The sequence below is a fragment of the Mustelus asterias genome, chromosome 11 (genome assembly GCF_964213995.1).
Source record: "Mustelus asterias chromosome 11, sMusAst1.hap1.1, whole genome shotgun sequence".
NCBI lineage: Eukaryota > Metazoa > Chordata > Chondrichthyes > Carcharhiniformes > Triakidae > Mustelus > Mustelus asterias.
The window spans coordinates 57881921-57897290 of record NC_135811.1 but is presented as its reverse complement, the minus strand read 5'-3'; the positions used below and the strand labels follow the sequence as shown (position 1 = coordinate 57897290).

At 40.5% G+C, this 15370-nt stretch overlaps 1 protein-coding gene across 2 annotated transcripts in view; it reads right to left on the bottom strand.

Annotated features, from left to right (window-relative positions):
* Positions 1 to 3353: 3353 nt before the first annotated feature.
* The window catches only part of reep3b (receptor accessory protein 3b), a 59688-nt gene continuing 47671 nt past the window's right edge, over positions 3354 to 15370 (bottom strand). Inside the window, exons 4-8 of one of the 2 annotated variants that reach the window (XM_078223640.1) lie at positions 14206 to 14326; positions 12708 to 12821; positions 10102 to 10249; positions 5254 to 5402; positions 3354 to 4466 (exon numbers count right to left, since the gene is read on the bottom strand). In XM_078223640.1, the coding sequence (XP_078079766.1) occupies positions 4398 to 4466; positions 5254 to 5402; positions 10102 to 10249; positions 12708 to 12821; positions 14206 to 14326 (601 nt within the window). In that variant the 3' untranslated portion in view covers positions 3354 to 4397. The remainder of the gene's footprint in view (positions 4467 to 5253; positions 5403 to 10101; positions 10250 to 12707; positions 12822 to 14205; positions 14327 to 15370) is intronic. The other variant, XM_078223641.1, reaches the window with a different exon arrangement.

Genomic DNA, 15370 nt, shown 5'->3' with positions numbered 1-15370 from the left:
AGACTGTGCGGCAGATAAGAGGCAACAGTCTTGTTGTTAAAGATCCTCTTGGAAAGAGTGATCACAGCATGGTAGAATTTCAGATTGAGCGAGAGAAGACAGAGTGCCCCACTAGAGTTTTAGCATTGGGCAGAGTAATTATACAGACCTGAGGAAAAAGTTGGCCCAAGTAAACTGGGCACAAATAATTGAGGACAGTTGAGGAACAATGGAGGATGTTGAGGGAGATGCTGAATACCTCAATTAAAGTATATTCCTGAGAGGAAGAGGAATTTGTAAAAGGAAAAAAAAGTTCCATGGCTCGACAAGGAAGTCAAAGAGGACATAAAGGCAAAACCGAGGGCATACCAAAAACTAGTGGCAAGCTGCAGGATTGGGAAAACTTTTTCAGCAAAAGGCTACTAAAACTAGAATCAAAAGAGCCAAAACCAACTATGAAAGGAAACTATCAGAAAACAAACACAGATACCAAAAGTTTCTATAGGTATATAAAGAGGAAAAGAATAGATAAAGTAAATATTGGCCCTTTAGAGGGCAATACTGGTGAGGTATTAATGGGGAACACAGACGACAGAGGCACTGAACCAATATTTTGCCTCTGTCTTCATGGAGAATAATGAAGATTTTCCAAAAAACTGTCATTAATGCAAAGCAACTTGGTGCAAAAACCATCACTGGGGAGAAGGTATTGAATAAACTAATAGGATTAAAGGCAGATAAGTCTCCAGGACCCTATTTACTGCACCCTAGGGTATTAAAGGAGGTGGCAGCAGAGATAGTGGATGCATTGGTTGTGATATTTCAAAATTCCTTGGATCCTGGAAAGGTCCCGGTGGATTGGAAACACATGAATGTGACAACCCTATTCAAAAAGGGACAGGCAAAAAGTAGGAAACTATAGGCCAGTTAGCTTGACCCTGCGGTGGGAAAGTTGCTGGAATCAATCATTGAGGGGAGATAACTGAACATTTGGAAAGAAAGCTCCATCCACCATTGTCAGCATGGTTTTATGAAGGGAAAGTTATGCTTGACAAACTTGCTTGAGTTCTTTGAGGACGTAAGCAGCAAGGTGGAGAGTGGGGAGTCTATGGATGTGGTATACCTAGACTTCCAGAAGGCATTTGACAATGTGCAACAGGAAAGACTGATCCAGAAGGTGAGATCGCAGGGGATTGGGGGTAGAGTACTAGATTGGATTGAGGATTGGCTGACTCCCAGAAAGCAGCAGGTTGGGATAAATGGGTCCTTCTCTGACTGGCGAAATGTGCCACAGGGATTAGTCCTCAGACCTCATCTGTTTACAATCTATATAAATTATTTGCAAGCAGAGTGTAACAATGCAAAATTTGCAGATGACACGAAAATAGGTGGGAAAGCAGGCAGTGAAGAGGAGATAAAGATTATATAGATGGATATGGTTGGCTAGGAAATGGGCCAAATTTTGGCAGATGGAGTTTAATGTGGATAAGTGAGAGGTTACCCATTTTGGCAGATAAAATAGAAAGGCAAATTTATTACCTGAATGGAAGGCAGATTCAAAATGTGTCCGGGCAGAGGGATCTGGATGTTTATGTTCATGAATCGCAGAAAGTCAGGATGCAGGTGCAGCATGCAATAAAGACAAATGCGATGTTGGCATTTATTGCAAAGGGACTGAAGTGTTAGAGAGGTATTGTTGCAATTATATAGCGTGTTGGTGAGACCACATCTGGAATAGTCTGTCCAGTTTTGACCTCCTTATTTGAGGAAGGATGTGGTGGCATTGGAGGCAGTTCAGAGGAGGTTCACCAGATTGATTCCAGGGATGAAAGATTAAACAGTTTGGGCTTGTACTCGCTGGAGTTTAGAAGGATGAGGGGGGATCTGATGGAGGTATGTAAAATTTTTAAAAAGGGATTGATAAAGTAAATGTACACTAAATGTTTCCTGTTATGGGGCAATCTAGAACAAGAGGTCACAGGTATAGGTTGAGATGTGGTAGATTTAAAAACTGAGATGAGGAGGACCTCTCGCAGAGGAGTGGAACTCTCTGCCCCCGAGCGCAGTGGAGTCTGAATTGTTGAATGGTTTCAGGATAATGGCATATGAGGAACAGGTGGAGAGTGGATTTGAGACCAGGGAGAGATCAGCCATGATCTGACTGAATGGCGGAGGCTCGAAGAGCTGAATTTGCCTACTTCCGCTCCGAATTCCTGTGCGTCAATCACCGGCCTTATCTTATCCGTTCTACCAGCAATTCTCCTAACATTAGGCATGTCCATCCTTGCCTTACTCCCTTGAAACAGAATACATCTGCACTCCCTCTGATTTGATTGTTCTACCATACGATTCTGTGCCCTTATTCTGCCAACTATGTCCCCTCCCTTCTGCTGAATTAGTTTAAATTCCTGCCAATAGCACTAGTAAAACATTCCACAAGGATGTTAGTCCCGCTCTGGTTCAGATGTTGACTATCCCCCTTGTACAGGTCCCACCTTCCCAGAAATGGTCCCAGTGATCCAAGAATCTAAAATCCTCCCTCTTGCACCAACTCTTAAGACATGCATTCATCTGCAATATTCTCTTATTTCTGTGCTCGCTAGCATGTAGCACTGGAGTAATCCAGAGATTACAACCAGAAAGGTGCTGCATTTTAGTCTACTGCCAAGCTCCCTGAATTCTTGATGCAAACCCTCAACCCTCTTTTTACCTGTGTAATTTCATAACCTCTGCATTATCATCCCGTCTCTTCATGATATCGTGCAGCTGTGCAGCGACATCCTGGACCCAAGCACCAGGGACACAACACACCATCCTGGAGTCGCATTGACAGCCACAGTAGCACCTGTTTCTGACTATAGAACCTCCTATTGCTATTGCCCTTCCCCTTTTCCTCCTCTCCTATACAGACAGGCTGCTTATGGTGCCAGTAGCTTCGTTCTGTCTGCACTCCCTGAAGGAACCTCCAAAATGGAATACCAATTTGTGAGCAAGGCCCCAGGAGATTCCTGAACTACCTGCCTATTTTTCTTGGAAATCGAGGCCCATCTACCTGCTTGGATGGATCTAAAAGAGACCAACAGTACTATTTTGAAGAAAAGGGGAATTATCCCTGGCCTTCTGACCAGTATTTGTCCCTTGGCCAACATCTCAAACCACAGATTAGTCATGACCTCTCCCCATGTTTTCCACATTGCAACAATTCAAAAGCATTTGACTTGGCTTTGAGACATTTGGTAATCATGAAAAGCACCAGAAATGCAATTCTCTCTTTCTTTGAAGTTAATTCAATACAAAACATGAGTGATGGGAAACATTGGGTCTTTTGCACTCCCACCAGTCAACAGGTAGAAATGACAAAGTACACGGAAATTAATAGATTGAGGCAAAGCTTTTACTATCAGAAGTAGATTTATTACAAAAAAGCTTCAAGTCTTGCACTAATCGGTACATGTACTGCAGCTCAGCTGCATTCTACATATCAAAACAAAGCCAACAACTTCAGTTATTTGAGGACCTGGTAAATAAATAGTCATATACTACAGTGCCAACATTTATCTGAATGTCAGAATCTCAAAAGAACACAACATTCAAGATCATACAGTTTCCTCAAGTACTTGCTACTGAAATTACATCAGTATATTCCATATTTGTGTCGAAGGATTTACAGCATATACCAACCAACTTAAAGTGAAAGCACCATTACCCTTTACAAAAACAAATGTAAAAACATGCAGTTAGTGTTCTGATATATTTGCATTTAAAAATACTAAGTATTTGCATTTTGCCTTTAAGTATACACAACTTTTGAAGTATGCTATCTGAAATATACATGCACATATCACAGAATAAAATTCCAAATATTAACCCAGAAAGTTAGCAAATCGTTACCGAGTAAGTGTGGTTTGAGTCAGATGCGCACTTGCCACAACAAAAAAGTGCATTTGGAATATTTGCCGTCTTTGTTGTGTTGAACAGAACTCAAATTCAAGCTTTCCATCAGCTGCTCCGGTACTGAAAACCGGAAGCATTTCCTGGATTCAAGTATTTCACGTTTTCTCCTTAAAATAACCAATCTGCTTGGTTGTGCACTTCTCCTTTGTATTGCTCTTTAGTTAAGTTTTATACTTTAGGTGAAAAGTTAGTTTGAGTGATGATTAGCTTTCTTGTTAATAATTGAAAACTACCCATCATTGCGCCTTACTTTCAAGTCCAATCTCAGGACACTTGTACAAAATAAGGCCTAATTCATTGGGCCAACTCAATGAGGTCAGTCAGGAAGACAAGAGAGTTGTATGAAGGAACCACCAATTTGCAGTTTTTTTTTCTGGAAAATTGAAGTATTTACAACTGAAATCAAACTGCACATATTCAGGTTAAGTCACAATCAGTAGAAACATTTCACAAAATGCTCCACTCTATCCCGTGGTGATGTAACTGCACTGGGGCCTTTTCTTTGTTCTCAGTTTCAGTGATCCATACCGAACCTGTACAAAACAAAAAAAAAGTGTTTAATACATTTACTTTTAAACAAGTACAAACCCTCAACTTATAACTCATACTTATTGATGCTTGGGTCAAAAGAGTTTTTCCAATTATTAACAGCTCATTCTTAACTCCCCCATTTGTAAACAATCCATTCCTTTGGGAGGGCGCGGAGGAGATTTACTGAATGGGAGCAGGAATGAAGGGTTTGAGCCACAGAGAGAAACTGGAGAAGTTGAAATTATTAACGGAGGTGATGAAGTGTCCGATCTAGCAAATGGAGAGAGAAAATGTTTACACAGGCAGGAGATTTGGTAACCAGGGAAAATAGATTGAAGATAATTATTCGTCAAGAACCAGAAGTCAGATTTTTTTTTAAATTTGTTTTATGCAGCAAGTTATGGTGAATTGGAATGCATTGCCTGAAAGACTGGAAGCAGATTCAATATCAATTAACATTATCTTAAATCTATGTCCTCTGATCACTGACTTGAGCCATTTTGAGCAGCAACTCTTAACAAAACCACTCTATTAAAGCCTTTGTGATGTGTGTGCTCTATAACAAGCAATTCCATAATGTAATCTTGTACCAACAAGTCACCTGGCTTTATATTTAACACCAAACAGGATTTAAGAATACTGCAACTAAAACTTTACTCAAAACTATGTTTGGAAATATACTAATCAAAAATTCTCTCAATACATACTTAACACATTGGAAGGAATCAAAGCTGGAAAACAGCAGAGCGAGAGAGAAAGGTCCAGTTACAGGGAGCCAATAGAATTTACCTCTCTACGAAGGCCTTTTTGTTTGACTTTGAGACTCTGTGATCGTCGGAGGTATTTCTGTGTGGTGATCTCATCGTCTGAATGAACACCATCCTGCTCATCCTCGAATTGTTCCTTGTCATCCACTTCATCAAAATCAAAATGTCTGTCTGAGGGGTGAAATGGCAATTTAGTGAACATGCTGACCACATCCGATAGTTGCTCTTACGAAAGTTGATATGAAAGCCAAGTGTCTGCCATTGCACAAAGCAAGCATTGAAATTCTTTCCCACACGTTCAGTGTTTAAATTCTAATAACAATGTACCAATATGGAAGAATGTACACAACATTTATCCAACTGGCCACGAGGGGGCACCAGACACCTCAATACCCAAGCCACTCAACTCCCAAAACAAAATGAGTCCCCCAAAATGTTATTAAAACTGTAGTCTAGATGCAAGAGAGTTGGAAAAGCATGCTTTGCAATTTCAGGCTTTCCCTTCACACAGCCCAGACAACAAAATGCCCCGCCCAACCCCCCCACACACAAACAATCACCCTGCACGCACGCACACGGCACAAGTATATTTCCCATGTTATAATCAAATGTCAATTACATGCTGCTCCTGTCAATACCCAATTAAAATCTGCTTCGACAGTGACGTGAGCACTATGCTCTTAAAGGCCCTCACAGGCAAGCTTAAGCACTTAAACTATTCTACATTTGAAACATCACTACATGATATAAAAATCAAAGCTGGAAGTTTGCTAAAGTTTTATGGGTGTGATGAAAAGGTTGCTCTGATGAACCGTGTATGTGAAGGCAGGCCATATGAGTATAGTTTTCAAGTACCAACCAACCCAATGTGCACTTTTGGAGTTGTGTGTTTTCACTTGCAATTTTCTTTTAGCTGTATCAGCAAGTTAAGAGATTGGCTAACTGGAGAAACAAAACATCTGAGCTGACAGTGATGACAGCAAGAGTTTTAACAACACCAGGTTAAAGTCCAACAGGTTTATTTGGCAGCAAATACCATTAGCTTTTGGAGCGCTGCTCCTTCATCAGTGATGACAGCAGCATTGTCTTGCCTGAGGACGGCACAGGCTAGATTCTGCCATTCTATACATTGAGATAATTGATCATGCTTCAAATACTGGAATTAAGTTTAAGTTTATTGATCACATTAACTTACATTAGGCTTAGGTTTACATTAACACTGCAATGAAGTTACTGCGAAAATCCCCTAGTCGCCACACTCCGGCACCTGTTCGGGTACACTGAGGGAGAGTTTACCACGGTCAATGCACCTAACCAGCACATTTTTCGGACTGTGGGAGGAAACCGGAGCACCCGGAGGAAACCCACCAGACACTGGGAGAACGTGTAGACTCCACACAGACAGTAACCCAAGCCGGGAATTGAACCCGGGTCCTTGGCGCTATGAGGCAGCAGTGCATACCACTGTGCCACCCCTATATAGCTCGCATATTGTACAAATAAATTTAAGATCAGTTATCTTCAGAATGATTTCCCGTAAACAATGAATGAACTTCCACAACTTGCAACATACTGGGATGGCATCAATCTGCTCTCCATGGGTACCTATGAACTTTCTGAAGGCGATGCATTGGGAAACAATTTTATATTCAGAAGTTAGGTATCAATGGTGGATAGGAATGGCCACATTCAAACTGAGCGGCACAGAACTGTTCAGAGGATTGGAGCAGGTTTTTGATGCCAGGTGAGGATTTGTAAAGGAGGGGGGCAAGGATACAAATTCTATCCTTTAGAGGGACAGGGGTCCAATGGAAGTTTGGAGGGACAGGAATGAATGGTGAATAGGACAGGATGTGGGTCATGAGCGTTTGATAAATTCGAGTTTGTGCAGGGTGAGCGAGCAGCAAGGTGATCATTGAGAAAACCAGGTGTGGAGGTGGATGACGATGCTGGAGATGGACCAAAAAACCTTGTTAATGGGATGGATGAGGGGTCTGACGCTTAATTCAGTAACAGCTGCAAGAGAAAGGGATGGAGTCAGGAAGGAGAGGAAAATTGGACAAACACAATGCTTCAGTCTTGCCAACCTCAAAGTTCCAGTCACTTAACGTCCCTATAATTACTGAACGACCTGGCACTCCTCAGCACATTGATACCAAGCTAGTCAACTGTGTACACAAATCTCTCCCTCCAGCTATGCTTCACCTAACTTAAAATATTCCTGAGTTATACACATCATGATCATCTAACAAATCCACCAACATTTTTAAATTCTTTTTAACATTCCCTGAGATTCCAGCTTATAATCAATTCAGACGGCATTCACTAAACCCACACACAGTCTATTCTACCATCACACTTCTCAGGTTCAGCAAGGTGATCTGAGCACAAAGATAATCACACAATTCTTTGAAGATCTTTTTTGGGGAAGAACCACTGCTTTTCATCCCAATATTCAAAATAGCAATTTGCTGTTGTATTAAAAAAACACGTATTCCAAATTGAAAAACTCTAATCCCAGAAATTTAGCTGGTCAGATTGCTAACTGTCGTTGACATTGCTATCTGTTTTTGGGATACTACTATTTTTAAACCACTCCTCATTACCAGTGATGGTCACTATCTACTGGATTTGCTCTTCAGAATATGCATCTGGCCACATATACACAAGGATATTACAATGGCAAGTATGCACCCTAATCAAAAACATTATCTCAAGGGGGAAAAAAGCAGGTTCAGACAGACAAGTGGATGTAATGGGTTATTTTGAGCATGGTGACAGAATCAGAGAACGCAAACTTAAGTGGTCAAAGGATCAATATATATTCATGAAACCTTTCAAGCTTTTATTAACTGCATCAATGCCAATTAAATAGGAGACGAGAGGAAAAGGATTTCAGTTGGAACAAGATACGCAACTTGAAAGATTAAATGGAATAACAGAATATCTTGTTATAACTGCTCCAGTCTGATCAGCAACAACTGTAATCCACTTAATTAATCTCATCAGAGCAAGAACTCGGGGCAAAAATGGAAGTTTCACCTGCAATTAATTATTCAGGATGCATTTACACAAATTCAGTCAGTGCGTGGGTTTCCTCCGGGCGCTCCGGTTTCTTCCCACAGTCCAAAGATGTGCGGGTTAGGTTGATTGACCATGCTAAAATTGACCCTAGTGTCAGGGGGATGAGCAGGGTAAGTATGTGGGGTTATGGGAATAGGGCCTGGGTGGGATTGTGGGGGGTGCAGACTCGATGGGCCGAAGGGCCTCTTTCTGCACTGAAGGGATTCTATTTTATTCTATGATTCAGATTGGGCTCTGCGTCAAAATTATAAAGCACAAACCTGGTGCCAAGAACTCAACTCCTCTGGGGAATAACATTAGTTTTGTTCTGGTTTTTGATAAGCCACCAGACCTTCCACTCCATTCCTCCCCATTTTGAATTTAGGTCAAACTAACACTGGAACATTAGCGGCAGTGAAATCACTTTGTATCAATGCCACAGTTGTACGACAAAGCATTCAGAAAGCAACTGATCATCAGGATACACTGGCATCATTATGAAAAGGCAAAAAGATTCTGTTTTTGAAATACAATACAGATGTCCTTTTACCATGAACCTTTTCATAGTGTGAACATCTATTAGCATAGTACAAACTGACACTTTGTCACTGTATATGAAAACTGTTTCTGGCTTACAAAAAACTACTTACAAAATGGTTGGCAATAGATTAGAATACTTTAGCTAAACATACATTCAAAGCATCCAGCAAGGTATCCGGAGGTACTTTACACTTGGCTTTTCAAGGAATGGGAATGGGGTGCGGGATGGGGGTTGTGACGGATTGAGAGTTGCAGATTTCCACTATCATGAGTGCGATTAGTGCCAAATCACCATGTTTCAGTTCAATTTTGGCAGGCTGCCAAACTTCCCAGATGTCAAGGCTGGGAAAGCAAGTAGCTCCACCTTCTGAAGCCAGCCTCAGCATCAAGCAGGGAAATCAGAATCAAGCTAAAACTCATGCCAGCCCAGCCAAAACCCCAGGAGCATGCTCAACTGCAGTGAAGACTAATTCCCATTTTGGGGATTTGTGATCTCCTGAAACAGGAAACGATTCACCATCCATTGATCACCTGTTAGAAAGTGAATTTTGCTGTCCAAACTGGACACTGGCAAAGGCCAGCACTCATTTTCCAACCCCCAACTGTCCCCAAAAGGTGGTTAGTCATTTTCCAGATAACTGAATGGCTCATTAAGCTACTTCACAGGGTAGTTAAGAGTTAACCACATTGTTGTGGATAAGATGACACATGTAGGCCAAACTAGATACGGACTGATTAAATTCCCCGAGAGAAATTAGTGAATTAGATGGGCTTGATGGCAATCCCAATCCTATCATTAGATGGTCAACATAATATATTCTAGCTTTTTATTCCACATATATTTAAATAAATTTGATGCGAGTCGCCATGGTAGAATTTGAACTCCTCTCTCCTGGCCGCAGGATTGTTGGCCCTGAAACATGACCACAATGCTTGCATCACCAAGCTACTGACAAGATACACTTCAATCATAATTTAGTTCAAATTCAAAGCCTAGATTTCACAGATTAAAGATGGCAATCAAATCGATTGAGCCACACTCAGGAGGCTGTGTCAAGGCTGTTGGAGGTCTCACTCAATGCCAGTTGTGTCTCTCCGTTGCTTCCTTTCTCCAAACCCCCCCCTTCCAAAAAAAATATTCTGGCTTGTTATTTACACAGTCACACTTCACTTAGTTTATTTTCCAGTAAGTGGCCAAGCTGCATTATACAACTCATTACTTTTCAAAATTTAGTTGAGTGGTTGTGTAGTGCCTTTAACTACTTACTAGAGTTCTCCTTTGGCAGATGTTTCACCTTCTGTCTGGTATCAGCAGCACTGGTTATGGAGCGATGTCCTACTGGTTCATCACCTTGTATTGCTGTTAAATCATGCATACTTAAACTTCGCAGCCTCTCTGTAATTGCACCTTGACTCTGCAAAGTACAACAAAAATGAGAGATCATAAATGCAGCATTTTTCCATTAAACGTATTCATTTTTGAACACTAAAAGCTTTCACATATTTAAAAATAAAATTTTTGCTTCAGCCTCAGTGGATACAAACACTAAGTGGTGTGGCGCCAAGTCAGAGATCAGAAAGTACCAGGTTTAAACACAAATCTAGAACAAGTCAATGTTAGCTGGGGATACTACAATGGGACCACTGTGACCAGACTAAATGAGATTTTAAAAAAAGGTTAGGCCAGGCTCAGACCCCCTAATGTCACCCAGCGAAAACATGCTCAGGTGCCGACTGGGACTCGGATCAAAATAGCTGGTGTGATGTCCCCTCCCTGTCCCAATTCAAATATCCAACTGCATCAATGTTCAGATTCTCTCATAAAGCAAGTTGACTTTGACATGGGGGAAATGCCACTGCCATGGAAGTGCATCCAGCATTGGTCATTCAGAATCATAGAACCCTACAGTACAGGAGTCTGTACCAACCACAATCCCACCCAGGCCCTATCCCCATAACCCTACTTATTTACCCTACAAACCCCTCGACACTTAGGGTCAATTTAGCACAGCCAATCAACCTAACCCGCACATCTTTGGACTGTGGGAGGGAACTGGAGCACCCGGAGGAAACCCAGGGAGACACAGGGAGAACGTGCAAACTCCACACAGACAGTGACCCAAGCCGGGAATCGAACCTGGTACCCTGGTGCTGTGAGGCAGCAGTGCTAACCACTGTGCCGCCCTACCTTCCTTTCAACACAAGGGATATGTGCGTTGGTTTTATCTCAGGAATTTATTTTCAGGCTTCTGCCAATACATAGAACACAGACGTGGAATGCAGCACATAGTTGCAAAAGAAACTACACAGGAAAGTTTTTTTTAAACAAAATCTACACATCTCAAACTAATGGTCATCACTAAATTAAGGGGCGATAAACAAACAAAGAAAAATGCTGCAGAGAGGAAACAACTTGCATGCGGTGTTACCAAAGTCCTGTTCTAAACCATAAAAGCAACATTACAGGTAAAAAGCAAATGCCGGGTATCGTTACAAGTTAACTTTTACTGACACATGATGATATTCAAGCAACTGGACAGTACTGTGTTCTCCAGAGTGAGCACAAGCAGTAGAGTTTTAAAATAATCTCAAATGTTTAAGGGGGAAACTACGAACTGTTTGTGTTTTATATAAAATTTGTAGGTCAAGACAAATCCCAAAATTACTCAGAGCATGAAACAACAAACTCCCAAGATCAATGTCCACGGATGGGGAGCTGGGTTTTGTAGACGAGATTTGCATGTGTTGGTAAGCTGTGTCAATCAGAAACTTTCACCTTTCCAACTGATAATTCAACTTGCATTAAGATTTATTCAATTTGCATTCCATAACTGGCTGCTTGACCTCAAAGATCATTCAAATAAACTCCAAAAGTCCCCATGCACATTTTAATCTTCAGATTGACTACAATTCATGAAAAGGTTTTGAAATTCTGATGGAAACACAAAACATACACTTTTGAACAAAAGCTATGCAGAAATATTAAAAGGGTACTGAAAATTGGAGTTGCAAGGTTACGAATGAAAATAGCATGCTGTTAGTAGCTTTAAAAGCCAGCAATACAATCCAATTTATTGGAATCTTCCCAATGGTAACAAACATCCAATTTTAAGGCCAAAAAGGTAATTAGTGCCATTCACCCATAACTTAAGAGAATAAGTACAGAAGCAATTATCCATGTCAAACTATTTATGCCAATAGTCTCATTACCTCAACTTGAATGGGCCAGTACAAGAGTAGAAAGCTGAGCAACAATCCTGCAAGACAGTTTGCGAGTATAGGCAAGAGAAAGCAATATCATAGTTAGAATAAAAGACAGAAGGGAAATGACAAGCTAGGCAATATAAAAAATTCCATAAAACTGTTGATGCAGAATTAAAGTACAGTGGGAACAGACCATATTTTTAATTTGTGCATCAACTTTTGAACTACTAAATGCCTTTTGGAGGTTTAATGAAGACATACCTTAACACAATCCAATACTGCAAATGTAAATCTAAAATGTCTGGGCATGAGGCACGAGGGAGGAGGATGATCTTTACACAAACATGAGAAACATCTTCTGCTTTCTCTTTCTTTGTGCACCACCTTTCAACAAGTATATTACACATAATAAAACAGTACATAAACTGCCCTCGTTCTTGTACCAGAGTTGCACACACATACCTCTTTAAACTAAAGCTTTGAAAAATAAAGCTTGCAAGTATACAGGATACTGAATTCAGCCCGAAAGCAGGGCAGAATAAAGGGTCAACAACAGTGTTATATTCAGGTATTAAAATACTACGGGATTTCTGCAGGGATTTAATTGAGATCTTCAACTTGAGCCATTTTCAATTATCTGAGACTCTGCAACAAAGACACATCACTTGCCTTCACTGCAGCAGACACAGCAGCAGTTGCAGCTAAATTTAGACTTTGCTTTCCAAACTTCACCATCGTGTCATAGCTTCGATCTTTAGCTTGACTAATATATTCATCGATATCCTGTGACAAAAATAATTCACAATGTACGAACACCATAATATTTAGTCATGAAAATACCAGTTTTCAAATTAAATCATACAGCCTTTCATGTAGAAAACGTCTGTGTTGCTCAGAAATGTTGTATACCTCATTTCATGAGAAACAAAAATCGTTTCCAATATCCAAAGTAGAAAAGCTCAAATTACTGCTGAAATGTTCAGACAAAATTTGCATTTATACAATCTCAGATATCCCAAAACACTCTCCAGCACAAGTAGGTTGAAGTGTGGTCATTGGTGAAAAATAGGAATTGTGGTAGTGAATTTGTGCACAGGAGTGTCCAACAAGTAGCAATGATATAAATTACTAGATTTTTTATTCACGACGTTGCTCAAGAAATACAAGTTGAAAACTCTTCTGCTTTCTGACATGTCCATTTGGGAAGGAAAACAGCACCCAAATTTAACACCTCATTTGAAACACACACCACTGACATTGGTGCAGTGCTACCAAGTGGATCGTGTGCTTCGAGTGGGACTTTGAACCCAGACCTTCGAACTAAGAGGGTATTACATGATCATTAAACCAAGAGTGACACCTGGATGCACGGAAAGGGAACTGGACGAGGACTGGGTGCCACAGACTTTTCACCTGCGCCCGAATTAAACTTGGACAAATGTGATGAAAATTTATTTTCTTTTGATTACAGAAGTCCTATGTGAATCGAGCCAAGCTCAATCCACCTCCCATTTAATCTGGCATTAACTGGCAACATTAGTCGGAGGTCTCACTTCTGCATTTTGATGTATTCGAAGGTTGGGGCTGAGAAACACCTTAGTCTGTAGCCAGTCATTGCACAACTGACCTGAAAAACAGTCGACAGCCCCAAACTTTGGAATTATAACATTTCGCAGCACCAATCTTAATTTGAAAGAAACAGTAATGCACTCTCAAAAATAGACTCTGCCATTCAATTGTATCATCGCTTATTGTACGACAAGCAAAGCATCTCTTTAGTATCTGGACCTATGCTTATCAATTACAAGCTTTAAAATATTTAAGATTAGTTTTCCAACCTTAGTTGCGCTGTTATTTTCCCAGTTGCAAACATTTTAAAACATACACTTTCAGTTAAATTATTGTTGCAGCAGGAGTACATTTCACTGGCAAAGTAATAACCAAACAAAATAATAGCGAACAAGGTTTTAAAATGTTTTACTTCACAAAATTGCAACTCATGTTGCTTTCCGCACACTGTGGCATGTTTTCACTTTGTGCGTCACACCCTAGAAACCAGGGTTCAGATAAAACTAGCAATTTAAAATGCTTTCACCAGTATGATCTAGTTAGAACGAGGGTTATTTTAAGAACTGACACTATGCCTAGACTTAGCAGAAAAACTTACTCGTTCACGTGAGGAGAGAAGAGGATGTAGAAACTTTCTGTAAATTAAACTTGCTCCTCGAGTGTACGGAGACAACAACCAGATAACAAATGCCACTTTAAGTTCATAGTACAGTGGAAACCTGCAACCAAGAGCAACACTTGTCAAATTAGATATAGTATCAGAAGCCAGGTTAGGGAGGCATTTAGTTTCACACTGACAAAACCAGTCATTTCTAAATTACTTCATGCTTGTTCAGTTCTGTAAGACACAGTTGCAATTTGACCCATTGAAATATATCTAAGCTGGAAACAATCAGAATACATTTTCCAGAAGTCACAATCCACATTTCTGCAATTATAGTTTTGTGCAACTTCCTCTGCCAAAAATCCCGATCACCTCACCAGAGACTGGAAGCATGCTACAATAATAGAATACAAATTATAGGCAATTTTTATTAAAACAGGAACTTGGGGGGAAAAGTAAGATCACCTCGAAGAGGCCTTATTATTTTTTGAGCAACAATTTTCTGCTCAAACCAGAGTAAACATTGCCCCAGATCACATCATATTCTGCAGACCTTGTAAGGAGGACCATCACACCGGGCAGTAGCCCTCACGTGGCATCATTTGACCTCAGCTACATACAAATCCATAGTAATAACTTCTATGAAAGGGCTGAGGGTGACATATCCAAGTTTGTTGAATTTACAAATTAAGGTGGGAAGGTAACCGATGAGGTAGAGTTCTCCACTTTGGTAGGAAAGATAAAAAATGCAGAATATATTTTTAAAAGGACTGGGAAATTTTGCATTCAAAGGGACATGGGGGTTCTACATGAATCACAGAAAAATAATGGACAGGTACAGGAAGCAATTATCATATTTATGAATGATCAGAATTTTAAAAGGAAATGTGTGTGTAACTTTGGTCCGTGAACACAGCAACTTTAGGCCACTTCTTTCCAGAAGAAAACATGCTTTATGGTCCAGCAAATACAATAGGAAGGCAAATAGCATATTATCGTTACAAAGGGATTGCGGTACAAGACAGTGAAGGTGTCTTACAACAATTACACAGGACATCAGTGAAGCCACACCTCAAGTAGTGAGCGTAGATTTGGTCTCCTCGCCCAAGGAAGGACGCAGTTGCCATCAAAGGAGCGCAACATAGAACAGTTCTTGGGG